Below are 12,275 nucleotides of genomic sequence, written 5' to 3'. Positions count from 1 at the left end.
GTAAGCACATTGTGCTTAAGAGAGAATCAGAGAGCAGCACTTAGTTAGACACAGCAGCTAATTAGGGGCGAGTGGAAGCTGTGTCAGATTCTGCAGCTGCCCTGAGGGTAGAGCGTAGCATACGGAGCTTTATTGACTCTTTGGCCTCAGACAGAATTACACAGTCACAAACACATGTAGTCTTGTGCCCGCACGCACACACACACACACACACACACACCTCCCACTGTAATGCACAATCACAATCATGTACACAACACACAGACAAAGCCAGACAGGATCCCTGTGGACAGCAGGATGTTGTCATGAATATGACCCTGTGACCTCTGCCAAATCAGCTGCACTCTGGAGATTTCACCTGCGGCTATTTCAACAACAGTAACAACTGATGGCGTCGAGTCTGACACAAATAGAAAGGCACACACTATCAAAGAGCCCCGAAAAAAATACAAAAGGTGGGGAGGCACAGGGGAGGAAAGGAAGAAAGACAATTAGTAAGAAATGAGCAGAAAGAGTAGCAGAGGGAGTGGAGAGAAGACAAAGAAACAAGAGCAAGAGTTGAAATGACAATGGGAAGTCTCCTTCAGTGAGTCAGTATTCAGGCAGCCTTAAGGGGCAACAGTGTGGTATGAATACCAAAAGGCAGGATGACGAGCTGAAATCCTTGACTGGATAACCTCACCAGCTCCTTCAGCCCTGGCATGCAATCCCATGGGAGGGGGGTGCATAGAAGGAGGGACAGTGGAAAGTTGAGACAGAACAAGGGCAGTGCAAGGTAACAATAAATGAGCTCTTCGTCTGCATGTTAAGAGGAAAGAGGGATACACAAATACTATAATAGGCAGCAATTCTTCACTATTCTATTCGTTGAGATGTACTCTTAAAACAGGTTGTAAAAGATTCGATGCCCTCTGCACCACGTCTGCATTCTCTTCTGTCCTTGGATTTGCCTTCCGCCCTCTTATCATCTTAACGTGACAATAAACCTTTACAAAATGATTCCCCTGCCTCTAATAAAAAAGAACTCACACACACTAGACAATTTTTATCTGGGAAAGGGCAAGAGCAACCGTTGGCTCATACTCATATACACACATGTGGTGCTTGTTCTACTCCCTTTATTACTTATTGTTTACTTTTAATATCTTAATGATGAATTATTAAAGAGTTTTTCTTTGTTTGTCATTGTGTAAGAGATCCTAGAGTAACTTCCAGATTAGCCATGGTTGCTGTGTCTTCCTCAGCCTGAAGTCAGCTACCTGCTGCCTCTCTGTGGAGCATTGTGCTCTCTATGCACTCGGTTGCCCAAGCACGTACTCTATCTGCCCTGCTGCAGATGACTGACAGCAAAGACAGCTGCTGACAAGCTTTGAAATACAAGCACACACAAACACGTCAGCTTCTGACAGTCTGTCCTGCACACAGACTCACCTTCCAAAATGAAGAGAGAGCAGACCACCTATATTAGCTCACTGTTTAAAACAAAATATGTGCGTCCATAAGTTATTAACAACTGTGCTAACATCAATGACACTGAGCCCTCAGTTGTAGAGATGAAGGACAGATGCACCTGTGATGTCTTGGAGGCTGTCCTGGCCTACCTTAGCTGACCCGGGAGGATCGTCAGCTGATTTGGCTCACCTCGGCCCTTGACCTCTAAATGCTGCCCCCTGTGCCAATCCCAATATGCCTCCTTCGACTCCTCTATCTTTATTCCTCGATCAACTTGATCCCCAAATCAATGGAGACTCCTTAAATGTGCTTGGAGAAGAAAAGGATAGAGGTAGGCTTCAAGAGGAGAGGGAAAGGAACATACACAAGTGCAGTCTTTGTGGATGTGTTTCAGCTATACGTTTGTAAATGCTCCACTCCCACACATGACAATTGTCCAGGAGAAGTGTTCGTATCCCAAACAAAACTAAACTAAAGTAAACTTTGCCAACTTGTCACCTGAGTCGTTAGTCACGTGAGTCGTTAGTCACGTGAGTCGTTAGTCACATGAGTCGTTAGTCAACTGAGTCATTAGTCACCTGAGCCGTTAGTCACCTCAGTCGTTAGTTAACTGAGTCGTTAGTAACGTGAGTCGTTAGTCACCTCAGTCGTTAGTCACCTCAGTCGTTAGTCACCTGAGTCGTTAGTCACCTGAGTTGTTAGTCACCTGAGTCGTTAGTCACGTAACTCGTTAGTCACGTGAGTCGTTAGTCGCATGCATAGAGCATGCGCACTAGCATCCAAAGTCCGGCCCGCAGGCTGTCAGATTTCATACGGCCCGCAGCTTCGGTCTTATAATGTGTTAGTTATGGCTTGATAGCTCTGTCAGAATAAATAAATCATACAAATGTAAAGATGTAATTCCTCCTTTCACCACACGGTGGCAGCACCAAACGCGTCGCAAATTTTTCGCGCGTCTGGATACCATGTAAAGTCAACGCACAGACACGTTTGGTTGAGAAATTCGCCAGGCGTTATAAACGTGTTTCGCGCATTGAAAATTTCGCCAGAGTTGAAATATTTCAACTTCCAACTCGAGTTGCGAAAGTTTCGCAACTCGCCAGCCAATCAGTGTTGAGATGCTCCGCCCGTTGGGCTGCTGCTGCTCTGGTAGCGCTGGAAGCGGAAGTCGGTGAAATTCCCCGAGCTGTGTGAGCCTACGGGTGATGTTATGAACCCAGACACCAGGGCGTTAGATGTTCCGACGTTTATGGGATGTCCACAACAAGTATAAAGCAGAACTAGCGGTTATTTCGGAATTGTGTTTTTAGAGTTGTTCACGTCTGCCATGGTGGCTTATATTTGGTTACATTGTCATTTGAAAAATAAAGGTAATTGTGACAATGAAAATTGTTTTATAACAGTGTATTTTCATGCAACTTTTGTGGTTAAAAAAATGTCAGAAGGAACTATTGGCCCCCGTGCATCTTCACTTTATCAAATTTGGCCCGCTTTGCAAAAAGTTTGGACACCCCTGTTCTATGGGGTCTATAATGTAGAAGATCCAGGTACATTTCTCTTAAATCTACCGTAACAGGACGGTACGGAGGACACAGCAGTTAGGGCAGTGCAGCAATCACAGGCAGAGTCAGGTCTGCAGGTTTTAAGGGTTTTTAATAAAAACAAACAAAAAGAACTGAAAGCGTAGCTCAGTCTCGAGCTCTATCAATTTCTTACAAAAGATATCTCAGCCGACTTACCGGCTTAACCTTCTTCAAGCCGAGGTGCAGTCACTCTTTTTCTATTTAGTTCTCTTTATACATCCATGGGTTTACTTTTTTGCATTTTTAAAAGTTATGCAGTGGGTGGAATTAGGCTCAGCTGGAGGTGCACTTAGACTTTAAGACCTACACTTAATGTAAAATGGAAGAAAAAAAATATTTATACAATATAGGCAATATAAATACACACTGTGGATACATCCACACATTTTTTTATACATTTTGTGCAGTCCACAATTTATCTGAATGTCTGAGTGCTCATTAGTGTGTCTCTTATAGCCTCACCATGGATAATTTCCCTTCCAACTCCTGAAAACGTCAAATGTTTTGTTCTTTCTCTCCTCCTACCTTTCTCTCTGTCTCTATTTCTGATTTGCTCTTCTGCACCTTCTCCACTAATCGCGTCTATGCGGATTTGTTCATTTTAATAATAGCACCTTGGTGAGAGCTTAAAGATGTATACACGCAGGGCGAGCATTTAACAAGAACGCTGCCTCAGCATGCACCAAACTGGACCAGCAAACCAGAGGACTCATGTCAGCACATACTGCTATTACCCTAATCATGCCAGTGGCAACAAGAGGCAGCTTGTTCATACTCATTTTACAACAGTTATCTACCTCTGAAATGGCCATTGCGTGTTTCACCACTCCACTATTCTATTTTGAGACAGCTATCATCATCATCATCATCATCATCATAAGTATTGCACTCTATAGATAGACAGACAGACATTAAGACTGGCAGGCTGATTTGAATCTCGCTCTCCTCTCCTGCTTTCTGCACCACTCCTGAGTCAGGCTGATATGCAAGTGATTACAGACTCATTCATTCATTTTCTTCTCTGCGTAAGTCTAAGTGCGTGTTCGTTTATCATAACAAACGCCCACTAAAATAAGTTTGCCCGCTTGCACCAAATTTTATTTTGTTACATTTTATTTGGGGGCCCTCAGCAATGTATTACTGCAGTATTGTGGCATGCCTGATGTCTCTTTGCAGCACCTAATTGAGTATTTTTGCATGAAAGCGATTTAGGTTCAGGTGCTTCACAGTGCTGCTCGTCGACAGAATGGAAGATAATGAACTTCTACTCATAACAACACTGGAACAGTTGGACGTTGATCACCTCACTTAACTATGTGTTGCTGGCCTTGACAGCCACCTCCATTTCATAGGCATTAACAGATGGTGGATGTGCATCTGTGTGTAAATGGCTAATATTCCCTTGCTGATCTTTGGTCAGCTAGACTATAGGATGAGCATTCACATAATAAATATGAGCGTGCAATAAACCCACACAATTACCAGTAATGGGTTTCATTTAGGAAATTTAACATCAGGAATTGGCCCCTATATTCCCATTGGCCTGCTGGCTGCCAACCCTATATTAGCCACTTTGTCTCCTCTTCCACTGCTTACCAATCCAAACCAGTACACAACAGCCCATAGCTGCTTCAGCACAGCTGTTCATTAATGTCTTTCCTTTTTTTATACAAGCTGGGACGCCATACACTCCCAGTCATACATACAGTGAATAGGTCACGGAGATGAATTGTGTTGAAATGTTCACTGTAATGGTTTACATAATAATTTGAACTTTCTCTCCCTTGTGGAGAGTGCACAGAATGACTGTTTTGACCTCTAATGGTTCTTCGATGATTTGATCTCATACTGTATCGGATTTGACATAAAGGCATACTTTATACCAATTAAATGGAAACAGTTAGAAAATAGTCAGTTAATTTAGTTTAGTTTTTTCAGTGCCAGAATCCAGGAAAGTATACCTCTTATCTGTGTTGTTGTAAATATAAAGCCCGTGCCACTCTGTTGACAATTCATGGGAGACTGAGTTTGTACTTTCATACAATGTTGATCTGAATGTTTACATGCACATGAGATTCATATAATTATATTGTTATCAGTTTAGGACAGGGAAATCTAGGCTTATCATACCAAAATGCCTTTATTTACTATCCCAGTGACCTTTTTCCACGTTTCCTAATTGCACAAGCGCCAGTAAATGGTGTTTAAAACAAACCAAATTGAGGCCGGGGCAAAATAATCAACACTGGAATTTTTTCTTTGTGGGGAGATGATAGAGATTTAGATGTGTGTTTGTTTCCGCATGCTAATTATTTAATCTCCACCTTTGCAATTAAGCATTTAACCTCTTGTTCAGGAAAAGCCCTTGTTGGGTTGACTCGTGTGAACTGAACAGTCTGTGCAGGCTTTAATGATTGTAACCACTACACTGAATGTGTTTGTGCATCTGTGTGTTTCAGGGACGTCGGCCAGGCTACTTCTCCTTTCTGGATCCCTTCTCCCCTGGAGTCTGGCTTTTCATGCTTCTGGCCTATTTGGCTGTCAGCTGCATCCTCTTTCTGGTGGCTAGGTAAAGAGCTCACCAGAGAGAGAGAGAGAGAGAGAGAGAGAGAGAGAGAGAGAGAGAGAGAGAGAACACCATGAGAAAGGGGGTAGAGTACAGAGAGTTGAACCACAAAAGGTTTGTTTGGGGTTTGTACAGAGGAGGAAACAGGTGTGTGTTCTCTTGCCTTTCTTCAGTCTCTATCTATCTGTCTATCTTCCACATCCCGGTAAAAAGAGGTGTTCTCACCCCAGTGGTGTGTCCCCAGCGTCATACTGGCCCCTGCTGGTCAGAGAGGGAACGTTTATTAAATTAAACTGTTATGAAGAAACGTTATTAAAAAAATGCAAATGTATATCTTATGTAACACCTACTGGAATCAAATTATCAGTCCACAGACAGGTAGATGTATTTCCTGTGGGAAGAGAGTTCAGTGGGTGCTTTACTGTAATTAAATAGAGTGACAATATATTTAATATATACTTTTTGGTTTTACTGAACTTTGCTGAGAAAAGTATTACCTTTACAATCATATGTTATCTGTAGCTATAATTGTAATTTCCACAAATACTTTTTATTGCAATGCATTCCAAACCAAAGTCTTTGCAAGAAAAATCAAGTGTGTATTTACCAAAGTATTTTTGGTTGACCAATGTTCTTTACATGTACATATGAGCATTTGAGTATTGTATAAAGGCTCTATTAGACTTTTAAAAAATCCCTAAATGCTTAATTTTTCTGTGTAGCTGTTTTATTAATTTTAGAAGATCAGAATGAGATTATGTTGCACACAACACAGTTGTCTGAGAACTTTAGCTTCATGCAGCACCATTTGAACATACCAATTATATTGGTGTGTTGGTATTACCTTCACCAGCACACGGGGAAAGAAAAGCAGGTTGCTTCTCTCCAGAGAGCCATGGTGACTTTGTGCTCAGTTGACTGTTAGAGTTGTTTAGCTCCGTGTCTGTCTGTCCCTTTCTTTCTCCATTCCGCCTGCTACCGATCTCTTGAGTCTTGCTCCCGTCTGAATACTTAATCCAACCTTGATTTACACTGTTGTTGGCTATATTCTTCCTATGACTCTCTCTGTTGTCTAACCCCATTGTCTCGTTTCCCCAGATTGACTCCTTATGAGTGGTACAACCCCCACCCGTGTCTTAAGGGTCGCTGTAACCTGCTAATTAACCAGTACTCACTTGGCAACAGCTTCTGGTTTCCTGTTGGAGGCTTCATGCAGCAAGGATCCACCATTGCTCCAAGAGCTCTGTCAACACGTTGTGTCAGTGGAGTGTGGTCAGTATTGGCGACAGAGACACACAAACATTAGTGCATGTCCATGTTTTCAGCTTTCAAATCCTATAACTACCATTCAACTCTGTTCTGTATTAATGTTGTGCATTACGAACCATCATGGAATGCATTTTATCTTTATTGTGAACTTAAAGCTTCATTCCAGATTTCCTGGACATCAGAATTCAAGATGAGATAGGGTTTTGTGCATATGCATATGTGGGACTATTTGTCTGTCTGTGTCTACCATCCTTTTATTCAAACCGAGCATTGTTACCTTCTTCCATACATAGCCACTTATTTATGCATCCACCTCGTCATGAACTGAAAATCCTGCAGGGTCTTCATCTCTCAGGCGCGCAGATATTATAATCCTCCCACATTTTCTCCCAGACAATCCATCTTCATACGCTAGACTTTCATTTGCATACTTTTATAGGTGAATACATGTTCTTGTCTGCTACCTTTTCTCCACAGGTGGGCCTTCACATTAATCATCATCTCATCCTACACTGCTAACCTGGCTGCCTTCCTAACAGTCCAGAGGATGGAGGTGCCAATAGAGTCAGTAGACGACCTGGCAGATCAGACAGCGATAGAGTACGGCACCATGCACGGAGGATCCACAATGACCTTCTTCCAGGTCAGAGGTTACTCATGTCATTGCATATAATTGCTTGGTTATTCACAGCCACACATATGGCGACAGACTCAAGAGCCTGCAGTGATCGGTGGGCCATCAGTGTTGTTATCCTCCTCATCACCCTCCTGTCCTTCCTGTCTTTTTCCACCAACCAACAGTTGTATCTCTTTTCTGTCTGATCCTTGACACAAATATTCTACATAATTATCTTCAGGAAGATGGGGAACTGGCCAGGTTCCTAAGAGAGACACATCATATCTTCTTTCATCTTCTCAAGATTTGACCTCAGTGTGGGGCTGGACTGGGACAAAAGATCTGCCCTGCCATTTTGGCCCCACCAACATCGATCACACACCACTCCTCCTCGCTCGTCCCTGAATATCTAGGCCATAGCAACCGTTCCCCTCCAGAAAAACATTAAAGCTGTGTGATAAGTATCAGGGAAGCCAGGAAGATCAGAGTGGAAACATGATAAATATCTTCAAAAAGTGGCGTTGCAAAGTAGTATACTCCGCTGTGAACAGGGCTTTCTACAAGGATATGGAGTAGCCAGCCTGTAGGGAAAAGTAGTCACCTACTGGGGTCCAGGGGCTACTTGCTAATATTTGTCAAACACTGAGGACAATTCTCCGATCTCCACTCGCCAGGACATAACCTCAGAGCGCAAAAGACATATTCATGTAGAGTATATGGGGTCAGGACTGATACAGACTGATAGGAACATCCCTCTGCCATCATCACCAGCCCGGTGTCGATGTAGACTAGTCTGCCAGATTCTGTGAGAGACAGGGTAAGTAACAGAGTAAGAGTGTATAACAAGGAGAAGGACAGTGAATGATGATGTGGAGGGAAGAGATATATTAGCATTGTCTTTTTTTGTGCTTTCACGTCCACTGAACCTTGAATAGCTCAAAGAAGACAGGCCATGAGAAAATACAGGTGGAGATGTTAAGTGAAGATTTTATTCTAAACGTTGAGGCTAGTTAAAAGATCCGCTAAAGAAAAAAACCCTTCACATTTTACTGAAACAAACCTTTCGGAGAATTTGAATAAATCCATCAGTCAAGAAAATGAAAAAGAATGACGGATGAAAACCAATCTCTACGCCTGCAAAACTGAGAAATGATGTATCTGCGACTGATAAACTGAATGTGTCTGTTTCTCCTGATGGTGTGCCGCCGCTCTGCAGAACTCTCGCTACCAGACCTACCAGCGAATGTGGAACTTCATGCACTCGAAAATGCCCAGTGTGTTTGTAAAGAGCACGGAGGAGGGCATCGCCCGAGTCCTCAACTCCAACTACGCTTACTTGCTAGAGAGCACCATGAATGAGTACTACCGCCAGAGGAACTGCAACCTCACTCAGATTGGAGGTCTGCTGGACACCAAGGGCTACGGCATCGGCATGCCGCTCGGTGAGTGAGGAGGGACAATTGCATTGGGGGAAAGAAGAATTATAAGAAAGGGAAGAGAAAACGAGGTGCAGTGTGACATCAAGGCAGCAAAGGAGAGCTGATGTTTTGCTTCGATACACTGAAGCTAAGAAGTGGTAATGAAGAGCAGGGGCATTAGTTGGAGGATACATCATAAACATTACAATTTGAAAGCCTCAGCAAAGATGAACCATTAGCTATGTTGGGAGAGTGAGGATGAGAGAAAGAGAATTTGAAATATTGTTCCTTTAGATTGTGGAACTGTTGCTGTACGACTCGGTTGCTGCTCTGAGAGTATGAGCACAGAGTTTACTTACACTTTGATCTCATTTTGAGCCAATCTCCAGACAGGGGTTTGGGGGGGCAGACACATCTTAAAGTAAACAAGATTAATTTTAATTCCTTAAATCTTCAGAGGGTAGATAAACCCACTTTTTAGTGGCTGACCTTCTGTACCGCATACTTTGATGTGACCGTTAGAACACATCATAATCCTAGCAGACTTTCTTATTTGAAATCATATTTTTTGTGGAAACAAGGTGTTTTCAAATAGAGTGCCATTATTTCCCATTCACCGCAGCAAATCAGAAGAAAAAGGCATTTTGATTTGATTTAACAACGTGAGTGCGTTTTGAGAGATATTTGTTTTAGGTTGGAATACCTTGTCAGGAGTTGTTTTTGCGGTGTGCGGGTTTGAGCTTTGCCCCTTTCTTCCCTTCAGGGTCAGTGTACCGTGATGAGTTTGACCTGGCCATCCTCAAAATGCAGGAGGACAATCGTTTGGAGATCCTCAAGAGGAAGTGGTGGGATGGTGGAACGTGTCCAAAGGAAGAGGACCACCGTGCCAAAGGTTTGTCGCCGGTTAATCCTCATCTGCTTGTTCTTCTGCTCCACTTGAGTTTGTCACACTATATTTCAGGTTCTTTCCCTTCTTTTTCCTCGTCATCTCTGATTTATACTGCCATATTCTGATGTCACCAGGTCTGGGCATGGAGAACATCGGCGGTATCTTTGTGGTGCTGGTGTGTGGCCTGCTGGTGGCTATCTTCATGGCAGTGCTGGAGTTTGTCTGGATGTTAAGACAAACGCCAGGAAGTGAGGTGAGAGAGGGCTATATAACCTGCATCTGCTTTGTCTCCCTCTCCCCTCCCTGGTACCTTCCTCCTCGGGGAGCTGCTAGGCTTTCCCACAGGGCACAGCTTTGACAGGAAGTGTAGTAAGCGTCATTGTCTTCCTCTGGGCACGTCTCCACTTCACACCCAACCTTCCTCCGTCCAGCATATCAGCACAAAAACCAAAGATATACCTCAAATACTCAGAGTATATATATATATATATGGATTATTTTCTATGTATAGCAGTAGAAGAGTCAAACATATATCTATATATTTCATAGAATATTATATATAATGCATAATATTGAATGTAAATCGATCCTATTGGTGGTGAATACATGCTTACAGGATGCTGCCGAAGAGAGTTTACTTACAAAAAATATTCTGGTTGTTTTCTTTTAGCCTTAATCCAATCATCTTTTTACATAAGAGATGCTAGGCATTGTATGCACATCTTCTCTCAAAATCCAATTTTCAGACACCAGATCATTCATTCAAAAGCTTCATCAATGTTGGACTGTAATTGACTAGTTGTGGCCATCAGCCAGATGTGGAAAGTAGAAGGAAAGACTATAGGTATTTATCAATGATTATAATCCGAGACATTGTATAAATCACAAATCAAAATCAAACTATATAATCATAATAATTTGAATGTAGCTTTATCTGGAGTGGGGACTAGAAAACAATGTGAGGAGTGTGTCCAGTCTAGTCAAAGAACTCCTTGGAGAGGCATTTTCATCCGGTCAAAGGCCAATTCAGTTGTTATCATTTTTTTTATGTGATTCCTTGAAATAACTTGATAATTGTCTTTTCAAATGGACTCCACACTGTGATTTAATTCAATAAACATTCAGAATGTGAAAGTCAAAAACTCATGTGATTTCCTCTTTTTTGAGAAGCATAGATTTATTTTGCTCTAACTTGGAAACCCAGTGTCTGCATGTGTGCATGTGTGCATGTGTGCATGTGTGCATGTGTGCGTGTGTGCGTTGAGGTTTATACCTGTGTGTATCTGTATAGATGCCTCTATCTGTTTTGTTACTGTGCTCGTGTGCAGCATGTGTGGATTGGTAATTAGTCTCTTGTGTTGCAGAAGCATGTCTGTCATTGTGATTATTTGAGTTTACTTAGTGTAAATACCCAGTGGTGGAGCACTCAACCATCAGACCAGGAGATGAAATGTGTGGGTAACATGTCTGTATGTATGAAACTCTTCCATATGTATTATACAGTACATGTTGGTATTTTTAGTAATGTTGTTAAAGCTACAGCAGCCATCTATCTGTCACTGTACACTGATTATGATAATATATATGAAATGTATGTGTTGTGTGTCTGTGATCCCCCTCTCCCCTATCTTTTTCTCTCTGTTTGTGTGCTTGCAGCAGTCAGTGTGTGAGGAGATGCTGCGGGAGCTCCATGGGATCGTCCTGTGTCACAACAGCCTGCAGGTGAGGCGCAGGCGGACGGCTTCAGTTCTGCGGCCGCGGCCTTTACCCCTGGAGGAGCGTCGTGCGCGAGCCGCTGCCGTCAGCCTCAGCAACGGCAAGCTGTGCGGAGGCACCGGACTGCCTGAACCCCTTTCCCACAGACTGGCACAGGAGGCTGCCCTGGTTGCGAGGGGATGCAGCCACATCCGCATTTGCCCCGAGTGCCGGCGCTTCCAGGGATTGAGGATGCGTCCTGCAGGGGCCACAGGGGCCCTCCCTTCTCCCACACACAGTGAGGAGAGCATAGAGTGGGACAAGACTACAAATAGCAGTGAACCTGAATAATGCACCCGCGATTACAACAGGACTGACATTCCCGACATCCAGCTCTCTACTTTCCAGGGATCAAAGATCACATTGTATTTTGATTCAGCCATTCGCAGCTTGATCTTACAGGGCAGGATGAACTGTGAATTTTGTTTTGCCCTCGAGGCAAACGCCTATCGTCAGTTTTTCAGTCTCCGTGGGTGATTTGTTTCCTTGGTCATAGGAGAAAGTGATGAGTCTGTCTCGTTGTGGTCTGTCCCTTTTGGCCCTCTGTACTACGTCACACAGGACGAACACAAACAGCTGCGGGGCATTTGTACTATGCAGTATTTTCAGTCATTTATGATGTGCTGTTTCTTTTCCCCCTTTTTAAATTATATCTGTCCTCTGTTGGATTATCAGTACTGAATATTGTTATTCTATTCGTTCTTCGAAAAAAAAATTTAAATGAGTT

General features: G+C 43.0%; 1 protein-coding gene across 1 annotated transcript in view; it reads left to right on the top strand.

Annotated features, from left to right (window-relative positions):
* Nucleotides 1-11,839, top strand: part of grik4 (glutamate receptor, ionotropic, kainate 4) — a 129,716-nt gene extending 117,877 nt beyond the window's left edge. Inside the window, exons 13-19 of the mRNA XM_034548318.1 lie at nt 5,495-5,604; nt 6,700-6,873; nt 7,348-7,513; nt 8,703-8,928; nt 9,668-9,796; nt 9,928-10,046; nt 11,450-11,839. Of these exons, the coding sequence (XP_034404209.1) occupies nt 5,495-5,604; nt 6,700-6,873; nt 7,348-7,513; nt 8,703-8,928; nt 9,668-9,796; nt 9,928-10,046; nt 11,450-11,839 (1,314 nt within the window). The remainder of the gene's footprint in view (nt 1-5,494; nt 5,605-6,699; nt 6,874-7,347; nt 7,514-8,702; nt 8,929-9,667; nt 9,797-9,927; nt 10,047-11,449) is intronic.
* Nucleotides 11,840-12,275: the final 436 nt, after the last annotated feature.

This window comes from Cyclopterus lumpus, chromosome 13 (genome assembly GCF_009769545.1).
Source record: "Cyclopterus lumpus isolate fCycLum1 chromosome 13, fCycLum1.pri, whole genome shotgun sequence".
In the NCBI taxonomy this organism is placed as follows: Eukaryota; Metazoa; Chordata; class Actinopteri; order Perciformes; family Cyclopteridae; genus Cyclopterus; species Cyclopterus lumpus.
The sequence above is the reverse complement of the archived record's forward strand: the minus strand, read 5'-3'. Positions and strand labels throughout refer to the sequence as shown.